Below are 24,722 nucleotides of genomic sequence, written 5' to 3' on the forward strand. Positions count from 1 at the left end.
GACTTCTTATGTCTTCACATGACTGGAGAACAGAGAGGAAGTAAGTTCTCCTGTGACTCTTTAGGGGTATTAAACCCATGCATGAGGGCTCTGCCCTCATGACCTCATCTAATCCCAACCACCTCCCGAAGACCCCACTTCCTAATACCATTACATTGGGGGGAAGGTTTCCAGCACATTAAGTTTGGGGTTGGGGGGGGCACATTCAGTCCCTAACACCTGCCTCTGTTATTCAGACCCTGGCCACCACGTCCATGGCTGCAGCTCCCACCAGCTGAGTTAATTAATAAGAAACCTACTTTGCCTGATGCCATGGGTGATGTTGAGAGTTTTTTGTGCCCCCAAGATGACTCAATACCTGGAAATTCCTATTAATGGGATTCTGTCACTTCAGTGAAGTTTTTGGTTCTTGCGTGGATCAGGGGGAAAGCGATGGGAAGTCTGGGACGAAGGAATGACCACCCACAAGGACACCGACAGGCTGAGGGCTGGTGAGGGACTTGGCTTTGTGGAATTGCCCACTGCAAGCTCACCCTGGGGAGGGGCTCGGAGGCTTATGGATTCCTTTCTGCTTATTCCAGTCAGTGTGACTGCCACCAGCTGCCATGCAAGCTGGTCTGTGTAGGAAGCGTGTGGGGTATGAAAGGTGGTGGCGAGGGTAGGAGTCTCCTCCGGAAGCTACAGCCCCTCACAAAGAGGCCCCCTCATGTTCACCCGGTCCTCAGCTCTCTCTCTTCCACCCAATCAGTAGCTCCCAGGTGGGCTGAAAGCCTGGCAGGGCTTGTCCTGCTGTGATCATCTGGAATCAGGTGCCCGATGAGTTACCGCCTGGGGCAAGAAGAATGTGCTGGTTATGGGCCTCTCCACAAGGACCTAGACATGGCAGGTCCTGACACCTCCTCCCCCAAGGGCATCGGCTCACAGACACCTGCTTTCTCTGGTCTCCTCCCTGGAGTCTCAGGCTGTGGAGCCAAGCTTCTCAAAACAGGATGAAAAGGGCCTGCATGATCTTTCTGGGGATAGCGCTGCCTGCCGGAGAGGTGGCAAGCATGTTTGACAGATAACACTCTGGATCCAGGCTGTCTGAATGCATTTGTCTTGTGCCCTGGAATCCAGCCAACATAGGAGATAAGTCTAATTCTTCCTGACAGAACCAGTTCAGCCTTGTCCTCTGAGCAGGGCCCAGGGTGGGCAGGGGGCTGGCTGGGGTTGGCTGGGCTCTCTGAACATTGCCACCAGGGTCCTGCTGGCTGGGGGACGACACATGGGTAGCTGTGGTAGGCCCAGCAGACAGGCTCCCGTCCAGTGGACAGAGCTAGAGCCAGGAGAAGGACAGAGGGAGCCCTGCCTCTGCGGCTTCTTCCAACCCAAAGTCAAAAGTAGGAAGGGGAGCAGGGAGGGGGCCTGGTTTATTTTCTCCCACTCCCATCCCTGTTCCTATTTTGAGGCCCAACGCTTATGACAAACCCATGTGGTTTGGAATCAGATATATACAACCTGGGCTTGAATCCTGGGGGTATAGAAGAGGGGTTGTCTGGGCCCCTTTGAGAGCATGCTGTGACCTGCCCACCCCAAATAGGTCTGTCCATGGGCAGAATGCTGTTCCTTCTGCATTTGAATAACACCCTGGGGTGTCCTGAAAGCCTACCACTCTTGGCCCACGCCCCCTTGTTCAAGCTTTGTGTCTCCGGCCTCTTTAAGACATTGCAAATTCACAATACTTGGAAAAGCTCATCTTTTCTTGGTAGGACAGAGGGAGGGACCCCAGACTGTGCATGTCACTTGGGATGAGGAGGGTGTGAAGGGTCCGGCTATTCAGGAAAAGGAGACAGGCTTGTGCTAAGCATGGTCAGCCTGTCTCCATGTCTGGATTTTAGACTATGGAAAGGAGGATGAGGGTCCAAGGATGGCCTCCCTGTGGGATCCTTCTGGGTGTTGGAGAACAGGGTCAGGCCATTGAGATGCAAACAGAGTCTCTCTGGGCCTGAGCCAACGGTTTCTCCTGCCCCCAACCCCACCTTGGCACAGGGGCCAAAGGACAGCCTAGGGGCCAGGGTGGGGTCTAGAGTTTTGCTTCTGGCCATCAGAAGAAGGGAAGCCCTATTGGGGGTACTCAGAGAGCCTGAGACACTTCTGGGGGCTTAAAGAGAGGCAGGTGAAAGCCAGTGACCCCGCTACCCCTCAGAGGATCAGAGGACAGCAGAGATACAAGTTCTTGACCTAAAAGTATTATAAATGTAATGCTTTCTTCACCACTGCCCACAAAACAGCAAGCCATGAATGTGCACACACAGTCTTACGCAGTCCTGCTCTGTGAGGGAGCAGAACCTGAGATAGGAGTGCAGGTGGGAGGCGTTTATTTGGGAGGTGAGGCCAGGGAGGGGAGTGGGGAAATGAGACAGGCTAGGAAAGGTATGCAAATGCATCTTGCAGTTGTTCCTCTTAAAGGAGTACTTCTGTGCCAACTGCCACTGGCCACTTGGTTGCTCCAAGGAATCTTTGATTCCAGGGCTTTTCTGGCCTCCTGGGCAAAGCAGCACAGTGCAGAGTGGTCGTGGCAGCCAGTCAGCCCTTTCTGCACCCAGTGCACAAAGATGCAGGTGCTGGTAGTTGGAAGTGCCTCCCTGCATGAGCCGGGATGTCTGCTGTAGCACTATAGTCCCATTGTCCAGATGGTAAAACTGAGGCTCAAAAAGGTCTCTTGGTCAAGGTCCCCAGCTGATGATAGCTGTGCTGGGATCTGACTCTGAAGCCTATGCTCTTTCTACTCTAACCCCTACTCTAATTTTATGCTCCTTCTAAGATGTTGGGCAGAGTCTCTATATCCCCTCCACCAGCCAGTGCCTATTATGACATGGGCATGAGGTTGGTGCCCAGTGAGTGGCAAATAGAAAGATTATTTCTGCCTCTAATATCAGATTGCAGACAGATAGGCCTCATTAGGGCCATTGAAGCGGAACTGCAGGAAGAGTGAGAATTAAATTTTCTTTTAAATGCACGGGGGTGGGGGGAAGGGGGGCTCACTGTTAAACTTCTTTTATGAAAAGAAGAGTGTCTTCTATCTGTGTTGTGGGCTGAATTGTACTCCCTTGAAATTCAAATGTTGCTGTCCTAAGCTCCAATACCTGAGAATGTGACAGTATTTCAAGATAGGATCTGTAAAAAGCGGTGATTACAGTTAAGTGAGGTCATATGAGCGAGCCTTAATCCAATAGGACTATCCTTATAGGAAGAGATTAGGACACAAAGAAAAGAAAGGCCAATGTGAAGACAATAGAGAGAGGGAAGACAGCCAAGGAGACTTGTAGCTTCCAGAGCTGTAAGAAAATAAATTTCTGTAAAACTACCCAGTCTGTGGTATTTGTTCCAGCAGCCCCTGCTGACTAAAAAAATCTGTTTCACCAGCCTAGAGTTTACGTAGATGTTTGAGCTGGAAGGTGACTTAAACATGGTCCTTCCCACCCTCGTATTTTTCAGAGGAGACCATAGACTCAGGGAGGAGGGCTGATGTACTAAGATGCATGTACAGTTAGGGACAGAGCAGGAACTAATTTTCTCATAAAGCAAGGTACACCTCTCCCACACCTCACCCATCCCCCTGCCCTGGTACATAACGCATTCAGGCTTGGAGGTTTAAAGACCCTTGGGAATCCCTCATCTGCCATGCGTCAGGGCATCAGGAGGCCTGGCCCTTCTTCCCCAGAAAAAATAAAGGTACTTGTACCACCACCTTTTAGCTGACACTGCCAGGCCCCCATCAGTGCTCTTGTTTCCCACCCTGGGGAGGAGGCTGGGGGCCAGGCTCAGTTTTCTGGACTGTGAAATGGGGAAATGCAGCAGCAGAAAGTTGGTGAAGTGCTGCTTCTATGGACCTGGAGAAACTTGGTTTGGGGAAGAGCTGACAGAGAGAGTGGTCCAACATCATCACAGAGAGACTGAGTGACTCTCCTCCAAGCTCGGTCTCATCATGTGTCAAATGGAGATCATGACACGTAGGATCACATATGATGGCAATGCTCCCTCCCTGCCGGGGGACCTGTGAGGATGGACTGTGATGGTCCTTGCAAACTTGCTTCTGTTTGTCCAAAGCCCTGTAGAATGCAGTGAAAAGGAGGTTAAAGGCTACACGTAGAGCTGGGTTTAAATACCATTTGTGCTACTTAACTGTGGGGTGACCTTGGGGAAGTCTCTCTGGGCTTCACGATCCTCATCTGTGAAATGGAGCTAATTACATATTTCTGGAGAGGTTGTTATGAGGATTACATACCATGTTTCCCCGAAAATAAGACCTAGCCGGACCATCAGATCTAATGTGTCTTTTGGAGCAAAAATAAATATAAGACCTGGTCTTATTTTACTATAAGACCGGGTCTTTATAATGTAATTAATTTAATATAATATAATCTATATTATATTATATTATATCATATATAATAAATATAATAAATACCGGGTCTTATATTAATTTTTGCTCCAAAAGACACATTAGAGCTGATTGTCCAGCTAGGTCTTATTTTCAGGGAAACACAGTAAGAAAACAGGCAACATGGCTGGTGTCCCCAAAGAGCTGTATACATACCTTCCAACTCGCCTTTGCACCTCCAAACCCTGTTATGATTTTGTAGAAAAATATCGACTTTCAACACTCAGACACCCTCTGCGTGGAAATGCTACTGGCGTGGGGGCTTCATCCCCGGGAATGGGCCTGTGCTGACGTGGGCGGTAGTTCCCTGACCAGTTCTCTCCTGGTCCTAGAGCCATTCTGTTACTGGTGAGTTGGGTTTCTTTGTCCCTGAAGGCCACTTTATGAGTCACATAAACAGGGATCTGGCAGGGGTCCTTTGGAACAAAAATTTTCCATATCTGTAAAGGATCCGACTCTCCAGTTTCCACATTAATGAGGGCCCAGGTTGACCCAGGATTTGGCAAAGGCTGGTTCTCATGTCCAGCATTTCTGACAGGCTGCCTCACGATTCTTCTCACTCCTATTGTATTTCTATCAACTGGAAGTAATGCCCCTCCTCTCTCTGCCTGCCCATATTTTACCTGACTGTGGGGTTCAAGATCCCCCTCTCCTTAATGCCCCCATGTCTTTACATGTGGTTTTCTGAGACCCAGAATGCCTTTCCTTTCTTTATCCTCTGGTTTACAAAACCCAGATCAGATGTCCCATTTTCTCTGAGAACACTTCCCTGCCTCCCCAGACAGAACCAACGCTGAGTGTCTGTGACCTAACCTATGCAGATAAACCTGGACAAGGGATTAGATGGTAATAATGGCCTGCTGCCACCAGGGGGCAGCCATTCAGAAAGAGTCAAGGGGCTGCACACATAAGGTCTTTCGTTTGAACCCCAAGCAGGAAGTGACCCTTTGCTCAGTGTGCTTAGAACACTGGACCACAGACAGCAGTCAGAGTGTTGGAGGCACTGTCCTCAGGCAGAGAGCCAGGGGCTACAGCCCCGCCAGTATTTGCAGCCGTTCACAGAATAACTGATAAAAACTGAGGCCTTCCTGTTTCCCTTCCTTGAAGAGGGGGGCTAACGCAGAAATGTGCCCCGTCAGGAGCTTGTCCAGGTTTCTCGGCAGAGAACGTAGGTCAGTGAGGCTTAAAACACACTGTGCTTCTTCATGAAGTCCCCAGCTAAGGGCCCAGAGAGGATAAAGTCTAGCTGGCCAGTTAGAATCAAGATTCTGGTCTAGAATGGGCCCAAACAGCCCAGCAGACTCCTCCCCAAATTCCGTCCCGAAGAAGCTCTCCTCTCTCTGGGTGATGGCTGCACCTGATGTGTACTTCTCAGGGGCTCTTGTACCCTACTTGTCTGACACCCCCACCAGGCGGGGGCCCCTCAAAACCATGTATTGTTCACTCTCGTGTCCCAGGTGAGGCCCGTGACTGCCTCATTGCACCCCTCAGAGCTCACCATTTTGTGTGGGCACATTTTCTGTACATGCCTTGTAGCCACATGCTTCTTTCTTTCCTCCTTAACCAGAGGACCGTGTCTTTGCACTGTGGCTATGCTGGAGGGGCCCCGAGGTCCTACCAGGTGAGGGGGCAGCACCCGGGCAAGGCTAAGTGAGAGGCAGAGCAGGCCTCACTGAGCACTGGTGGAATTAATGGAGTGGGTCCACACTTACTCCCTCCCAACCAAGTCTCCTCTCTCCACGTGAAACTCTCCAGACCTCCGTCATATTCTCCTTGGGCGGTATGATGAGCAGTCTTATGTGTCACCTTAGCTAGCCTACAGTCCTTGGTTCTTTAATCAAACACTAATATAGTTGTTGATATAGGTGAAGATATTTTGTAGACGTGATTAACGTCTATAGTCAGTGTGGGGACAGAGCCCGGAGTGCAGTTTCCAGGTTCTCGGCCTCACGTGGAAAGGTGCTGTCTCGGGTAGTAAATGGCCGTCAACTGTGATTGCATGGCCATCAGCTGTGGCTAGTTGGCCGTCAGCTGTAACCAGTGAGCCACTGGCCACTAATATAACTGCTGTGGCTACGCTAGCAGAAAAATGGGGGCTAGCAAGAAGATGGTGGCTGAGCTAGCAAGAGCAGATTGCAGTTAGCACGGCTGAGTGTGGCGGAGTGTGGATTGCAGATTCTGTGGCTCCTGCCTCCTGTGTCTCCAACCCAGCCGCCAGTGAGAGTATAGTGGTATGGCTCCCCTACCTATGGCTCCATGGGTGTTTGGCCTAGCCACAGTCCTGCATTCTTGTGTAGGGAGTGGGAGCAGAGACCCCGCATGACACCCTGCATGACAGTCAGTTGACTTTAAACAGACGTAATTACCTCAATAATCTGGGTGGGCCTGATTCAATCAGTTGAAAGACCCATAAGACCAGAGCTGAGGCTTCCATGAGAAGATATTCTACCTGTGAACAAACAGCAGCTTCCACCTGTGCCTGAGAGTTCCAGCATGGCCTGCCCTGTGGATTTTGGACTTGGCTACTTGACACCCACAGTTATATAAGTCAATTCCTTGCAATAAATCCCTTAATATGTGTCTCCTATTGGTTCTTGTTTCTCTGGTGGAACTCTACCTGTTTCAGGTGGGCTGAACAAGCTCCCCATGCTGGGAAGGGGACGATGATTCCATGTGTTAGAGCAGCTTTGATAACAGGACTCACTGTCTGGCAGGCAGTGTGCTAAGACTTTCATCACATTTAACTCTCTGAGCACCATATGTCATAGGTACTGTTATTACCCCCATTTTATAGATGAAGCAATTGAGGCACAGAGGAGTTAAGTTACATGACAGAGCATGCTGCCGGCCAAGATCAGAAACTCCTGGCTCCAGAGCACAAGTTCCTAACCATTTTTTATGCCAACAACCCCTTTTGCAGCCTGGTGAAGCCATGGACTCCTCCTCTGAAAGATTCTTTCATGCGCATAAAATAAAATGAACAAGGTGTCAAAGGAAATAATTTTTAAAAATAATTGTCAAAATATTTGAAAGCAATTTATGATATTGTAATAGGTGTGCTTTTTTATTAATGCATTTCATTAATCAGACGAGCAAAGGTCTACATATCACAGCATTGCATCTCATATCTGTAATTACTATCCTATGCCACAAAAATACCTGTGATTCTTCTTGGTGACAAAGTCACAAGTATTGCTAACACTACATATGCTTTTTTGCTTACCTTCCCAATGGAAGGAAACACCAAATATCAATTAGAGTGATAATAAAGATAAGTTTCTTCCCTATCCAATTTCCTAGATCCCTTAAATGAGCCCAATCTGAGGACAGATTTTACCACTTGGCGTGGTGCCTGCTTTGCAGGGCTGATGATGGAACAAGTTCATAGACACAAGCGAAGCCCTGCACACAGTGGGCACACCTTCCTCTCTCCACTCCAGGACTCAGATGAGCGAAGGTTCCAGAGGAAAACACGTCAGCTGGAGCTCCTACAACCCCCGAGGGCCTGGACTCATTCGCATTCCTCACATCCCTGGGGTCATGGGTAAACCTGGCCCTCCAGCCCCCTCACTGTTCATTTTGGAGACAGAGGCCGTGGCCACTGGTGTTTCCCGCAAACCCTTCTCGTGTTTATGTCAACGTGGACCACACTCAGCCAGCTGGCTCACCCTCCTGCATGCAGAGTCGCTTTGCTGGCTGCTGGCCCAGCAGGACCAGGCTGAGCGTCTCCAGGTAGAGGGCCAGGAAGGGGCCAAGGAGAGGTCGGCCAGCCCCGGATGCCTGGAAAGGGGAGCCTGATGCACAGCAGCTGGACAGGCCGTCGGCACCACATCTGTCTCCCCCCGCCCATAAACAATCAGGCCAGCCTGGATGAAAAGAAATCTCCCAGCATGGCAGCCTGATTTCAGCCTTTGCCTCACTCCCACCTTTACTTTCTTCTCCTTTTATGCCACTTCTCTCACTGTGAGAAGGCAAGGGCGAGGGCACTAAAATGCCATGAGTGCTTATGATGTGCCAGGCACTTTGAATACACGATGCCATCTACTCTGTAACACTCTGAAGTTCTGCTATGACATCAAATGGACAGTGAGGAAACTCAGGCTCCGAAAGGGTGTTACCCAGAAGTAAGAGGCCAGAATCTGAACCCAGCTCCAGTGCTAAATCCAGTCTCTTTACCCTTTCATGCTACTGTGCTCTGATCAGCCTTTACGGATCCCTGCTCCCCAGCTCCCAGGCTGCACATCTTCCGTCATTCAGGAGGCCTCTATCATACTAATTCAGACTACAGTGTTATGACTCAATAGGTTACCCTCAGCTAGGGTATTTGTATTTTAAGAGGGCTTCAGGGTGATAACTATGCTCAACTCCGAGCAGGATTATTTGGGGGTTTGGAGGACAGAAAAGCTTTGTGAGGCCTGGGTTGGGTGGGGTAGAGCTGAGCTGAGAGCTTGGAGACGAGCGTCGGCAGATGGGGTGGTTGAGACCACTGTGACCAACTCCGCTTGAAACACCGTTTTGATTGAGCTGCTCTCACCAGTCCCACCTTCTAGCCTCAGGTCCTTGTGAGTGAATTATGCTGGCCTCTGGGGAAGACCCCTTCCCCTGGGAGGGGCCACTGAGCCCACGGCCTAGAGCTATGACGCCATCGTTGCTTTCCTAAGGAGAGGAGAGGGAGCAGGAGACGTGCCCCCACTCTGTGGCTTGGGGATTAGCTGAGTGACGGGGGACCGGAGCCTGGCCCAGGAGAGATGTCTCCTCTGCCTCCCAGGGCCCCTCCAGGGTGATTCTCACTTCACTGCCCTCGTCCCCCATCTCTGAGTAAACAGGGCTGAAGTGATGACGCCCATGTGACAGAGGGGGAAACTGAGGCCTAGAGGGGGGAATGACTGTAGACACGTGATGGGGCTGGGACTTGCAGGGGGAGCCTGGTGGGAGGGAGAGGGGCTTCCTTTGCATTAATTCCTTGCACTCATTTTTGAGAGGCATAAGCTTTGAGAGGGTTCCCTCATCTGAACGCAAACTCCAGGATCCTGCACAGAGTTGAAAGGCTGGTCAGGTTAGCTGTGCTTAGGGAGCAACTACCAGAAAATTTGAAATTGGCACTGTTATCATACCCCTGCCCCATCGCCTCTTGCAAATCCCTGGATCCTGCTTTCCTTTTTTTCTCTTTTTGTCACCCAGAAAAACCTAAGATATGTGCATGCATTTGTGTGTGGGGGTGTGTTTCGGGGGGGCAGGGGTGGTGAGCAAATGGGCAGGGTTGATATTTACCTCCAATCCTTCCTTAGACCCCAAGAGGTAAGGAGTTTTGCTAACTTTTTAAGGTGAGGAACAGGTTCAGGGAAGAGATGTGACTTGCTCAAGTTCACACAGGTGGTAAGTGGAGGAGGCATGAGCCATTCATGCTTTTCACCTCATCGTGCCAGTGAGCAGTGGAGGGCATCACATGTCACCCTTTCCAGGCAACATGCAAGCACACACAATAAGTTAAGTATGCCCATGATGAGCACTAAGGGTGTCCCAGCCGTGTGTATGCACTGGGCTCTAGAGATAAATAGATTATAGTTCTTGCCCTTGAAGAGCTCATCACACACTAGGGAAGAGACACCTAAAGTAATCATCACAATTTACTGTACCAAATTCTCTAATAAAAGGCAACTCTAAGCCAAAATGTTGTTCAAAGTGTTTAGAGAGTGACTAACTTTTGCTTGAGAGATTCACAGAAAGCTTGTCCTAGGAGGAAAATGTTGAGCTGGGTTTTGAAGCCTAAAAGGAATTCCTCAGGAGTTTGAAGTAGTGAGAAGGACGTTCTGCGCAGGGAAAATGGAACAGCTTGTGCAAAGGCTGTGTGGCATTTCTGTGGGAGCCTTCCAGAGGCAATGCCTCAACCCAGCACTTCCCAGATTGGGTTTCACAAATATTAGTGCCCTGCTAATAATGTCAGGTGACAGTTTTCTAGGGCTTTCTATATGCCAGGCACTCTTCTAAGAGCTTTTCGCATTGAACTCCTTTAATTTTCACTACACCCCTATGAGGTGGTACTACTATCATCCCCATTTCATAGATGAAGAGACAGTGGCACAGAGAGATGAAGGAAGTTGCTCAAAGCAGCACAGCTAGTCAATGACAGAGCCAAGATTGGAACTCAAGCCAGAATGTTCTAAAATCCATGCTCTATGTATTGTGTGTACTACATAAAAACTGGCCAAATATGTCAGGTAAAAACAGTACAATGACTATTGGTATAGTCAAGGTTCTGAAAAGTATGTCAGTGAAACAAACTGCAAATTTTTTGACCCACAGTTTTCCAAACCAATTTTACTTAGGAACACTTTCTTTTTTCTTTCAAGTATGAGCTCATGGAAAACCGTTTGGGAACTGCTGTTTTGTTTCTAAGAGTGACTATAATGGAGGCCAGATCTTTGGTTGGGGGATGGGGGCTGGGGGCTTTTCAGGTTCCTGATGACCCCTAGTTAGGCCTGCTGGGTGGCCATCTTCCCACAGAGCTGCAGCCCTCCCTAAATGAATCTCCCACGACCATGTGTTCCTTCTATATCTTTACAACACAATAAAATCAAACAGATTTGAATCTGGAGGCAGCTGGGTATTGTCAAAATTGCACTTTTAGTCTTGTGCTTGATTTCTGTCTCCTAACTGGGAGGAAAACTGGCTGTTGAAGAGGATGAATGGTTGCCTCATTACAGCTGTTTCATGGAAGTGGTGTGTGTGTGGGGGGGGGGGCAGAGTGGGGACACAGAATGAGTAGCCAAGAGGAAGGAAAGCTGGGAGCCATAGAGGAAAGAACAGTTCCTTTCAGTTCCTCTGGCCCAGCCAGGGGCCATGTCTCTTGTGTAAGGGTGAGGCTGGGAGAGGTAGGGCATAGGTCAAGTGTCCAACTTTCCACACAGAGCTATGGCCTCACATCAAAGCCTGCGAACATGAGTTAATTCTTGGATTTCTGAAACCGGATCCTTTCCTACCAAGGCAAGTCGGGCAGGCAGAGCCATCAGCACCACGGACAGCGACAAGCCTGCCGCATGCACCCTGGGGAAGGGAAAGGGCTGGACTTCTCTGGCTCAAGAAACAGACGCTCCTGGGACGGAGTTTTGCTAGGATCACGGGATATTTTTGCACTGCATAGATGGGGTCTTAGCTAAACTCGCTGGCATCTAAACCCCCCTCCCACCCGGTATATCCCATCAGATGGACACCGGGTCCCAGAGAAAAGAAACATTTGCCAGCGACCCACAAGATGGTCCTAAGGGGAGGGTGATGGTACCTGAAGATATTCCATGTTCTCCAGGAGTGCACAGAGATGGCTGAGGTCCCAGGAACACTGTGACACTGTAGTGTTCAATTCCCTGCCTTGTCTGTGTCTTCAGGGCCAGGAATTGTCCTCAGTGCTTAGCCTGCGGCTGCCCCATTCATGTTGGAGCAGTGGGAGCTCCATGGCCAACTTGTCCATCTGTATGCACAAAGGCTGTGAGTCTCACTCTAGGTGAAATCCTTATGGTCTCAGATGAACTTTTGAATCAAAAGCCTGTTTCCCTCAATAGGTGTATTTTCAGGACATAGAAACTTGCATTACCAATAGCACAAAGTAAACATAAGCCTGCAAAGCAAAACCAAATGAAGTCACACCCCTCTGGCGGTTTCTAGGTGCCGCCGGCTGTTGGTGGCTTGCTATGCTGTCCAGGGAAAAACACATTCAGCCCTGGGCTTTCCTATCTCACTCTGCTCCAGCTCACAAACGCACATTGCAGATCCAGTCCCACAGGCAGCTCTGTGGGATAAAGAAACAAAATGGCAGGATCTCCGAGAACATATAGTCTCCTAGCAGGAAAAAATCACTCAGAGAAGTAAGATACTGCAAGGGCCATCTGAGATTATCATTCATCACGTGTCACCCAGCCCCAGGGCACAAGTGGCTTGGGTAAGGCAAGGTCCATGTTGACAGATATTATCAGGAAGGCAAAAGAGGAGGTTGGAAAAGTAATCTGTGGAAGCTACCTAGCCAGTGAGGGCAGGGTGTTTCTGCTTTCAGCTGGATCCCCTATATCATGTACACAGTAGGCACTCCATATTTGCTCCATGGAGGAATAATGAAACCGTGTCACTCTGCCTGTTCGAGGACTGAGAGAAACAGGGTGGCCGGAATACCTGGCACATTGTGGGAATAAGGCTAGCTCAGTGGGGGAGTCCCAGCTTAAATTGCCACAACCTGGGGTTCCTGAGAGAGCTGTCTTTGGTAGTTTGGGGGCATTGCAGAGAAATTGGGCCTTGGAGAAAGCAGACCAGAGACAGCTACAGACCCGCAGCTCTCTGAAGGCCCAGCCAGAACCAGCTCCTCAGAGGAGCAATAATTAGGGCTCCAGCCACAGTCTCCTATAGGGCTGAGCCAGGGCTGTCAGGGGCTGGCTGACCGTCTTGACTAAAAGGTGTTGCTGCTGCTGCTTCTGGGCTGATGGGCCTGGTGGGCACTTCCTCACTAGCCTCAGAGTAAGGCTGCCTGAAGGTATTTAGGAACTGGAGTGTTCTCCCGCCATCTTTAGCTGTGACCTCTCAGGAGCTAGAACTGGAAATAGAAAAGAGTTGTTGGGTCACTGTCCCAGCCTCTCAGAACATGGGAGTGGTGTACACAGCCTTGTTCCTGCTTGAAAGGACTGGAGACGCTGTGGTACCCATACCCTCTAGAATGCCAAGTCTAATGCCCAGCATAGAGCAGAAAACCTTAGTTCCCTTCTCTTTCATTCAAAACAATCACTCAATAAACACAGTGAAAGACTGAGGGGCTAGAGCTGGATATGTAGAGAGGCACAGGGCAAGGACCACTACAATAGCTCCAGAATTTCCCAAAAATGATGCATTAAGAAAATAAAAATGGAGCTGGAAGATGGAGTAATCCATATTTGTGGGGAGTGGGGACTTGATGGGAAATGTGGCCTGTGCAACCTACAATCTCCACCAGCCCTGCACAGACCCCCTCTGCTCTGTATGGACCAGCCCCAAACACACCTTGGTGGACGACTCCACCCTGTTATCCACCCAGATCTCCTACTGATTCAAATGTCACCTGTCCTGTAAGGTTATACTCTGTGTCTTCATCCTGGGACAGACATCCTCAAGTGCTGTGGCCACAGTGACTTGCTTGTAGCAACCTCTTCCTGTCTGTCCATGTCCACATCACCTAAGGAGCTATCTGACGCGGCTGCTCATGGGATTTTATTTGTTAGTCTTGTCCCTCCAACTAGACTGGAAGCTCTTTAACAAGGACATCATCTTGAATCCTCCCTCCCGTACTCCCAGCCCAGCACAGCGTTCTGCATATGGTAGGTGCTCAGTAAAATTCTTACTGAAAGAATGAATGAGCAAATAAGTGAATTAATAAGAAAACAAGAAAGGAAGGAAGGAAGGAAGGAAGGAAGGAAGGAAGGAAGGAAGGAAGGAAAGAAGGAAAGAAGGAAAAAAGGAAAGAAGGAAGGAAGGCAGGCCACTCTGGTTTTTTGAAGGTTAATGGGAAGTTGCATGACTGTTAAGGTTGGTGCTCCTTCTTTGCCCTCCATTCTTACTCTTCCACCATAAAGAGTGTTTATTTTTAATGTTTACTTCCTAAGCGAATCATGAAATGAGAAAATATATGTAAAATTTTCAAGCAATATAAATTTCTCAAGAATTAGAAATGTTTATCAAACACTTACTATGTCCTCATGATAGTTTCTGCACTTGAGAAGCTTACAATTTAGTTGAGAGATAAGGGTAACACATGTGAAGACTTCAGCCAAAATGGCCTAGTGGCTGGAGCTCCAGATCTGGAGAGACAGATGTCTGGGATCATCCCATGCCTTGGAGCCACTATTGGGAAAATTACAAACAACAGTGACATTTGTAAATATATAGATTTATCTCAGTTTTCTCATCTGTAAAGGGAGGGCATATATCTCATATAACATTAAAAGAATTAATATATCTAAAACTCTTGGTGTAGTAACTGGCACATAGTTAGTGCTCAATAAATATTATCTATTATTATTATTGCTAAATACATCAAACTTTTATTGAACTTCTGTTACGAGTCTGTTACTAAGAACTTCAGGCACTGGATTACCCCAGCTCTCTCTCTTCATTGTTGATTTCCACCTCCATGCTGTATCATTTCATTAGTAAATAAACATGCTCAAGTTTCCCCCATCTCTAATCTTACCTCCTTGATCCCACAGCAGCATTTGGCTGCCACCCCATTTCTCTGTCCCTTTCCTTCTCAAGCTTCTCAAGAGTTGTCTACACATATTGTTTCCATTATCTCTCTCACATTCACTCTTCAATCCACTGCAGTCCAGCTTTTTCTCCTATTACTCAACTAAAAAGGATCCTGTTAAGGTCTCTGTATTAGGCAGGCTAGGCCAACTGCTGTAACAAACAACCCCCAAATTTCAGTAGCTTAACACAATCTAGATTGATTTCTCACTCAGGTCAAGGTTCAGTGTGGGTTGACATGGGCCAGAGGGAAGAAGGGCTCTGCTCCACGCAGTCATTTAGAGACTCAGGCTCCATTTATCAAATGGCCCTGCATCCCCTGGGACCTCTGTGTTTAGCTGTCAAATAAAGGAAAAGAGAGCTTGGAAGATTGCATGGGAGATTTTAGGGACCAGGCTTAAAAATGGCTTACATCACTTCTCATGCTCTATTGGCCAGGGTTCAGTCACATGTCCTCACCATTCTGAAGGGGAAGCTGGGAAATAGAGTTTGGCTCTGCCCAAAAGGAAAAGGAAATTGTTTTGGGAAGCACACAGCATTATCTCTGCTACAGTCCCCAGTGACTTCTATGTTGTCATACCCACTGGATACCTTTTTGTGCTCATCCTGCTCTATGTCTTAGAAGCTATCTAAACAAATGATCATATCTTCCTTCTCAAGAAGCTCTTCTCTATAAGCCATTCTCCTAGCTTTCTTTATTAGTCTGGCTGCTGCTTCTCAGATTTCCCTTTCGGGGGGCTGGCCGATTAGCTCAGTTGGTTAGAGCATGGTGTTAATAACATCAAGGTTGCCGGTTCAATCCCCACATGGGCCCCTGTGAGCTGCGCCCTCCTAAAAACAAACGAACAAAAAAGATTTCCCTTTCTCCTCTTTCCAACTTCTAGATGATGAGGGTGGAACGGTTGTTCATCATGAGATTGGGTTCTCCGTCTCCCTCTCCCAATTCCTCATTCGCCATTCCCAAGGCTACAAATATCATCGGTATCCTGAGTATCTCTGGGCATATCTTCAGTTTTGACCTCACCTTTGAGTCCTAGACTCATGTCCCTGGCCATTTGATGATTTCATCAGATATTTCACTGGCATCTCAAACTTAACATTTCCAAACTGAAATGTTAATTTCAGTTAATTTTCAGTTAATTTCAATTGTTTGTTTCCAAACAATTCCTTTCACCTCCCACCTCCTGCCTCCCACAATACATTGTTTCCCCCCAAATAGCCCTCTTTTTATGTTCATTTACCAGTTTCTTAAGCCATATCTTAGAAATTAACCTTGATTTTTTTCCTCCCCTTGCTCCTCCTCTCTTAACTTTCATCTCAAATCCATCAGCAAGACCCATGGATTCCAATACACCTGGAATTCACCCACTTCTCTTCTTCTGTCCCACACCAAACCACCATTACCTCTTGCCTGGATTATGTAATAGCCTCCAAACTGGTTTCCTCATTTCTACTCCCTCCCCCACACCATTCATCACACAGCAGCCAGAGAAATCTCTGCAAAATGTACATGGCATCATGTCACTCCTCTGTTTAAAACGCCTTCAGAGGCTCTCAACTGCAAAGGATAAAATCCACACCTTGTAACATGGACGCCAAGGCCTTGTGTGATGTGGTCCCTTGTGTCATGCTGTCCTTCCCCTTGGAGGTGGGGGCAAGAGATTGGCCAATGTATTCAAGATGATGTCTCTCAAGAGCTTACAGTCTAGTTGTGGGCACAGGTCTAATTTAAAGAAATCATGCCAACACACAGCCATGCCAGATATCAGCTGTGTAGATGCAAACCCAAGTGACACATGTAGGAAGAGGCGGAGAGTGTCGAGGGAGCCTCGTGGGACAGCTAGAAGGGAGAGGACCACACCTGTGTTGTTCACACTGCACAGTGCCTGGCACACAATAGGAGCCAATAAACATTTGTTGAACAAATGAATGACACATGCATGAATGAATGCATGACATGATTCCTGTCCTACTGGAGCTCACAGCCTGGTGGGGAAGGCTAGCTAGTAAACAAACATTTAGTTTTATGATACATGATGGCAGGGGTATGACATTCAAAGTACTCTAAGAGTCTATGGGCAGAAATTATCAACTTTTCTTGGGGAGGGGTTAGGGAAGACTTTGGACAAGAAGGTGACACTTACCTGGAACCTGACAGGTAGTTAGGGAGAAGTCTAGAGAGATGACTGGAGATAGGCATCCCAGGTTGAAGACACTATAGTGCAGATGAATGAAGAGTGGGGCTTGTTGCTAGTGGGGGCCATTAAAGCACCAGACAAACAGCATATGATCAAGCGTCAAACCATATGTCATAGACCACAAGGGCTTTGGGGGATGAGAAGGTGGAGGGGACTGGTTGGCACATAGTAGGCTGTCAATGGATGTTGGTGAAAGGAATATAGGTTGGATTACTAAGGGTAATTTGGGGCAGATCTGAGTTGTTATTGGGCCTTGAAATGTAACACTACAGTCAAAATGGAAGGCAATATGCTGATAAGTATCATCATTAATATTAATGAGAAGATAGTCACTGACTCATGGATCACTCAGTGGGAGCAGAAGCCAGGTGGACGAGGAGGTATGTCAAACACTCCAGCAGGCCACTCTGACTCTGTCACCCTGGGAGGGAGGGAGGGAAGGATGGAGGGAGGAAGGGTTTCCTGACTCATGTGGTCTGGAATGGGAGGCTGCTTGCTTACTCTTTTCTAGCTGCTGCTGTCCCAAGAAGCCCTCCTCTCTCCCAGGAATGCTGATCCCCAGGAAAGGTTGCTTTGTATAAAGTCTGCGAGGGTGAAAGTCTGGGTCTCATACATTTGTCCTTCCTTTCCTCTTCCCTGCCCAGATCATGCAGGGGTAAGAACATTGGGATTTGGGGATGGTGGTATGCAGGGCTGGGGAATTCAAACAGAATGAGTGTCTATCTGGAAATGTTTGTCCAGGTGGAGCTGGTGACTGGAAATGCTCTGGACAGTCTTGATAGAAAGCAGGAAGCAAGAGCAGGGAAGCCTGAGGGGAATGTGGGAAGGATGGTGCAGTCCCCCATCTCTGCTTCAGAGAAGGATAGAACACGTGGGTGATCTTTGGGTCTCTCTCTTTTTCAAATCATAAATTCACATCCCTAACCCTGCTTACTGCCCACCTCATGTTAGTGGTCTTAAGGCTGATGGTGGAGGTCTAAAGTATCAATGTTAATAATAATAGCTAACCTTTACTGAGCCAGCTATTGTTCTAAGGTCTTTATGTTAATTAACACATTTAATCTCTAACTAACTCTGAGGAAGTTACTTTTGTAATTCTCATTCTACACACGTGGAGACTGAGGCTCAGAGAAGTAAAGAAATTTGCCCAAGTTCACACAGACACAAAGTTGCAGAGCCAGGATTAAAACCTGGCAGTGTGGCTCCTGGAATCACTATGACCCACTAACTCTAGGGGTGGCCCTAGCGAAAGGAAGGGAGGGCACCCAGGACCCAGCAAACCAGTGAAGACTGTGGCCAAGAGCTAGCTGTCAATGCTGCATTCTCTGCCAGGTTCTCAGAGTCTCTGGTCTGGGTGTGAGGAGGAGTCTGGCTCTGTCGTCTTGGTGAAGGACACGGGGCAAACACCTTTCCCTTTCAAAGCCTTTGTTTTCTCCTATGTACAAGGGGAGAATAATTGCTGATCCATAGGCTGTTGGGCCTGGTAAGTGAAGGAGCATGTGCAAAGTGCCTGGTGCATCACAGTAGGTGCCCAGTAAATGAATTCCTTCTTCCCCTGCCCTCGTAGGTAACGTTTGCTTCAGTCTCAGTTTAGTCATCTTTTCCACAATTATGTACAGAGGACCTACCAGGCACTAGATCCTCTGCTAATCCCTAGGAAATACACTGATGAGGGAAGAGGCTGAAGCAACATGAGGTGGGGTGGGGAAGTGGCCCAGAGGGACCAGAGAGAAACAAAATGGATTTTAAAATAATTCACGAGAACACAGTACCTGACGCGTGAATGTTCTCTTCAAAGCAATAGCCTCAGGTGGGCTCATGGTTGTTCCGGAGATGCTGATGCTCTCCCAGACACTACAATCAGCCCATGCTTGTACCCTCCTCCCAGGCCTGGCCAGGTGTGTTCTCCACAGCAGGGAGGGCTAGAGCAGGAGACAACCTGTCCAAAGTCACACAGGCACTCAGGGCAAGAGCAGAACCAGAAGACAGTACTATTGATTTCTGAGTTGGAGGTCTTCCCAATACACAGGGACATTCCCATCCTTCCTTTATCCTCACATGCTGCCCTGGAGATGGATAATTCTTCTCTAAATCTGGTGTCATAGATTATTCTGGACTTTGGCTCAGAATGGTTTTGGAGTATTTTTTATTTTTTTTTTTTTAAAACGAACTAAACCCAATTCAGCAGGAGGGAGCTTGGGATGTCCACAGGCACCTGTTCAAGTAGCTGCCTGGTAGTGGCCAGCTGAGAGTGTACCAAGGTTACCACCAAGTGGTGGGTGTCCAGTAGTTGCATCTCTAAATGAACTTGATACAGAGGACAAGGGCCAGCCATTTTCTGGGTGGAAGAAAGGGGCTGAGGCTAATAGACTCTTGTATTTGGACTTTTCAAAGAGTTATTAAAAGAGTTGGTGGGTGGTCTTCTGGAGCCTCTATAACAGTTTGGAGTCCTCAGGCTAGGCGCATGAAAGACCTCTTAGAAGCGAGATTTATTCCATTCTGAAGAAGTAACTCAGGAGGGCTTGCGGAAAGCCCTTTCCTATAAGGCCTCGTGGGACTGAAGTTCTCCTTGACTTGGTGGACTGGAGTCTGGCCCCGATTGCAGGCAGGAGGGGTTGGATTAAGTGACCCTCGAAGGACCTTGCTGGCATCAGGATTCTGGGCGCACCTTCGTGGTCTTGTGGAGGTGCCTGTGTGCGCCTGTGAGTGCGCCCGTGCGTGTTTGTGTGTGGTTGGTAGGAGGCGCGTGAGAGTGGCCTCCGGTGGGTGTATCTGAAGCGCCCGGCTCGGGGTTGTGCCCGCTGCGCCCACTTGTGGCTTCCAGGTGCCTCCAGGAGGAACCGCGCCTTTGCTGTCTGCCAGGGACACCGCCCGAAAGGAGGAGGACCGAAGGCTGATGACAAGAGGGCGCCGTCTCCCGAGTGATGGCAGCGCGCGCTGCCTCGCCGCCTCCGCCGCTCAGCTCCGGACTCCTTACGTCAGGGTAGCTGGGTCCCCCCTCCGCGCCGGAGCCAGCGAGCAGCCGAAGAGCAGAGCAGAGCGCGCGGCGGAGCCCGGGCGCCCTCCCTACGCACCGAGTCCCACCGAGCCCCGCCGAGCCCCGCCTAGCCGGGCAGGAGACAGCGTCGCCTCATCCGCTCCAGACGCCTCATCCGCACCTGTGCTCCCCAACACCGCCACTCCGACTCGTAAGGCGCGGGGTTCGTCCTGTGCGCCCCCGCCATGCGCTCAGGGCTCCGCGGCTCTCCCGAGCAGCCCTCGCGCGGTGGGCACCCGCGGCTGGCCCGGGGCGCCTCTCGCTGAAGTAGTTGGGTTCCCGGAGCAGGGGTCAACACGTCGGGGGTGCGGCAGGGATCCGCGGAGTCGGCCCCCGAGCGCGGGGAGCCGGGCCGCCCGCGCCGCCCCACCATTACCTCCCCGGGAGGCAAGGAGGAGCTGGTGGCTGTCGCTTCCCGGCTGTGGCAGCGGCGGCGGCGCGCCTGCCTGGCGGCCGTCGGCGTGCTCCTAGCCATGGCGCTGGGGCTGCTCATCGCGGTGCCTCTACTGCTGCAGGCGGCGCCCCCCGGCGCGGCGCACTACGAGATGATGGGCACCTGCCGGATGATCTGCGACCCATACAGCGCCGCACCCGGCGGAGGGCCCGCGGGCGCCAAGGCGCCGCCGCCCGGACCCAGCACTGCCGCCCTGGAAGTCATGCAGGACCTGAGCGCCAACCCTCCGCCCCCTTTCATCCAGGGACCCAAGGGCGACCCGGGGCGACCCGGCAAGCCGGGGCCGCGGGGGCCCCCTGGAGAGCCGGGCCCGCCTGGACCCAGGGGTCCCCCGGGGGAGAAGGGCGACTCCGGGCGGCCCGGGCTGCCAGGACTGCAGCTGACGGCGGGAGCAGCAGGAGGTGTCGGCGTAGTGGGTGGCGGAACTGCGGGCGGCGGCGACTCTGACGGCGAAGTGACCAGCGCGCTCAGTGCCGCCTTCAGCGGTCCCAAGATCGCCTTCTACGTGGGTCTCAAGAGCCCTCACGAAGGCTACGAGGTGCTCAAGTTCGACGACGTGGTCACCAACCTCGGTAATCACTACGACCCCACTACAGGCAAGTTCAGCTGCCAGGTGCGCGGCATCTATTTCTTCACCTACCACATCCTTATGCGCGGCGGCGACGGCACCAGCATGTGGGCAGACCTCTGCAAGAACGGGCAGGTCAGTGACCCCCACCCCCACCCCGCTGTCCCCGGCAAAGCCCCGCAGACCCTCGGTACCACCTGGCGCCCCGAACCGTTTCAGAATCAGTCTCCTTTCTTCCCACTCGCGAGCGCTCGAGCGAGCCCTGGGAGGGAATGCGCCACAGGATCCCTCTTCCCAATGCGCCCAGGTGGCGTTTATCCGAATATAGCTAGAGAGGTTGTGCCGGGAGTGCCCAGAGACCCCGTTACCCAAGCTGCACTCCCCGGCTACTTGCGTGTCCCGCCTGCAGCCGCGTGGGCTCCTCGGAAAACTCATTCCTTTTTAGCTCCCGCTGTGCGCCCCAGTCGCCCCTTTGTCCTACAGTCTCCTTTCCTCTCAGCAGTGGCCCCTGGTTCCTACCCTTCCCCGCTGGGTCAGTGTCCACGAAGTCCCCTCTCTCCCTCCTTCCCGGATTTGCCGGCGGCGGAGAAGAGGGGACCGAGAAGGAGTTGGCTAAGTTGGAGAGAGAACGTGGAGCCTGGGTAGGAGCGTGGACCCTGGAGACGCTGGCAGATGGCCGGCCAGGGGGCGCGCCAGGTGGGGACCCGGTAAGGGCCCAAGCACAAGTGCCCCGACCCACCCTCTCCCGTGGCTTGCTCCCAGGTCCGGGCCAGCGCCATCGCACAGGACGCCGATCAAAACTACGACTACGCCAGTAACAGCGTGGTGCTGCACCTGGATTCTGGGGACGAGGTGTACGTGAAGCTGGACGGTGGGAAGGCGCACGGAGGCAATAACAACAAGTACAGCACGTTCTCGGGCTTTCTTCTATACCCAGACTAAGGGCACGGGGAGCGCGAGGTGGGGTGGCTTCAGGCCGCCCTGTGCCCACGGGGGCGCGCTGTTCCCTGGCAAGGACCACTCTCGCTTCACGATACTTCCAGACATCGTTGGAAAAGACACATCCCTGCTGTCCTCCCTGCCCCAGTCCTGGCCTCAATGTGTCTGCGACTCACCACGCTCTGGGCAGTGCTCCTGGTCCCTGTCCCCAACCCAGGGAGGGAGAGGGTGACGCCCACAAGGTGAGATGAGCGTGAACCTGAGCCCCATAGGCGGCGAGCAGCAGCACAACGGCGGCGGCACCAGTGGCGGGCAGTGCAGAGTTTGCAAACCTGATTGGACTGGACAGGCCAGGCGGGCGCCTGCCCTCTTCCAGTCCCCCTCCTTCTCCGTGCCCTAAGACCAAGGCCTTCCAGCCCTGGCCAGTGAGGTAGGCCAAAGTGAGCATGAGCTCCCTGGGGCTTCCTTTGTAACCCGAAATACTTGTGCAGATTTCCCTGTCCATCAGCCAAAACCCCACCCGCAGCAGAATTCCAGCAAAGGGAAAATTCGCCTGTCCACGAACTCCCTCCTCAGACCCACCACGATGCATTAAATTATGTTTTTAGACTACAGGCTCTGATGTCTCTGTCACCGTGGCTCCAAGGCCAGACCTCCAGATATCTGCCTTGGCATAAAGACCTTCACCGGGCCCTGAATAGTCCCATCTATGCCTGCTTGTCAGCCACTGCCCTGTCCCTGCCACCCAGGGTCAGTGAAAAGATGTGGGGAGATGGAATAGCAGCAACCCACCCTTTTGGGGTAGGGGTATTTATCCCCTGGGCTGCAGCCCTGAGCTGGAGGAGCCCCAGAGGAGATGGGGTAGAGTTAGAGGGAGAGGGACAGGATCTCCAAGCTCCCAGCCTTGTGGAAGGTCAAAGGGCAGGAGTTTCTGCAGAAGGAAGGGGAAAAGGAGGCATTTTTGAAAAATGGGAGGCAGGAATAAGGCACTTGCCAGCAGGTGATCTCTGAGATGTTTGTCCCTAAAAGGAAATGCAGAAGTCCCCTGCAGAAACACACCCATCCAGGCACATAGTATACTCAACACTTACCCATTTGCTCACACAACAGCTAGGGCCACAGCTCACAAAAGAGCTGGTAAACTGAGGCAATCTGGGAATCATCCATGCTAAATTCACCCCAGAACTGTGGGAAGAAATAAACACTATCCCTTTTCTGGGGTCTTCCTTTCCCATTTGAACTATGCTGTGGGCACCTGCTCTGAGCCTGAATATGTTTGGTCTCCCTTCTTTACTTCCCTGTCAACATTCCACACACACAACGTAGGAAAACACCCAACATGGTTTTGATTTTTTGTTTTTGTTTTTATCGTTGAGTTCCAATAAACAGTAAGCTATCTACAAAATAACCAGTTAGCGACCAATTAGTACTTACTGAGTTCATTTTGACCAGTGGTTTGAAGAAAAATGTGAGTACACAGAGGCAACCCCAGAGTGTGTGTACCTGTGTAAAGCTGGAGTGGAGATACATACACACACACACACACACACACTACACATATGAGTACACTGTTGGACATAATGTGGTTGTGATCACTAATCCATGTTGCACACTTGCACACACACATGTATTCATACGTCCATGTATGTGACAAAGTTTTTGGCTATATGTCTGCTCCCCAATCACATTGTGCTAGACTTTAGTTTCTGGAGGATGTGAAAGATGGGATTCCCATTTAAAAGACAATTATACCCCTGCTCCGAGTCCTGTCGCTGTCACTATTCCTCTTTATGCTCTTATTTTACTTAAATAATGTTTTATTATCATTCACTTGAATATTAGCAATGATTGAGTCTGCTTTGAGTCCAGGGATAAAGTGCTCAAAAAGAGCAAGGCAGAAAAAAAAACAAAAACCACCCCAGCATTACTTAGTTCCAGACCCAAACCGAACCCCAATTCTGCAACCCACCCCACCCCTGCTGATTATGGAGTCCAAACCTAGCAGAGCCCAGGAAATGGGGAGGGCAGAGCTGGGCCCTGACTACAGTTGCATACGTATCAATTTCTGATGACTTGTCAATTGTATCATCCAGAAATGCGATTAAAACCTAATGTCTGAGACCCAAATGAAGTCTAATTGCTATGGATCTGCAATCCCCAACGGTCCCCTAATCCTTTTTGACTTATTCTTCCCCTTCCTCTGAAGAGATGGAGCTTAGACACAAAGCCCTCGGTTTAAATTTCAAAAATTAAAATTGGCATGCAGCAGTGGCTTTCCTGGGAGCGGGAAGAATTTCTAAGGAAGTGCCCGCACCCAGCTTTATCCTCTGCATTAAGAAGCAATTTGTACTTCTAACAAAACCTCCACCACTCCCCTTTGTCGGAAGGGCAGTAGAAATGCCTTGCCTGGGTCTGGCTGTTCACAATACTTAGACAAATTTGAATCTGAGATTCCTCCATCTGTATTCCCCAGTGCAACCGGGCTTCTTGCAATTCTAATGCCCTGGCTGCCGGGAGGTGCTGCCAGAGGTGTCAGCTGCTAAGAGGATGACAGATTGATGAGGCGGCCGTAGGAGGCATGGCCAGCTCAGGAGCAACCTCTCCCTGTCGGCACACTCCATGTCCCGGGCAGGCCCCTCCCGGCACACTGAGCTCCACGATCCCGTGATCTTTCTGGAGGACTCCCTGAGGCCTCCCACCCCTGCCATTTTTGTTTGTCATCAGCCTGGGCCTGCATGTGGAATGAAAGAAACCCTTTGCCCCAGACACTTATCCTTCTCGTCTCTGGTTAAGTAGGGAGTTATTATCAATTACATGTATAAAGGATTGTTTAAATTTCCTAATTGTTT

At 50.4% G+C, this 24,722-nt stretch overlaps 1 protein-coding gene across 1 annotated transcript; it reads left to right on the forward strand.

Annotated features, from left to right (window-relative positions):
* Positions 1 to 19,624: 19,624 nt before the first annotated feature.
* On the forward strand, positions 19,625 to 22,487 carry C1QL2 (complement C1q like 2). The gene is made up of 2 exons (XM_019714906.2): positions 19,625 to 21,069; positions 21,697 to 22,487. Exons 1-2 carry the CDS (start codon positions 20,386 to 20,388, stop codon positions 21,874 to 21,876), a joined length of 864 nt encoding a protein of 287 aa, XP_019570465.1. The 5' UTR covers positions 19,625 to 20,385; the 3' UTR covers positions 21,877 to 22,487.
* Positions 22,488 to 24,722: the final 2,235 nt, after the last annotated feature.

The sequence above is a fragment of the Rhinolophus sinicus genome, linkage group LG01 (assembly GCF_036562045.2).
Source record: "Rhinolophus sinicus isolate RSC01 linkage group LG01, ASM3656204v1, whole genome shotgun sequence".
Taxonomy (NCBI): Eukaryota; Metazoa; Chordata; class Mammalia; order Chiroptera; family Rhinolophidae; genus Rhinolophus; species Rhinolophus sinicus.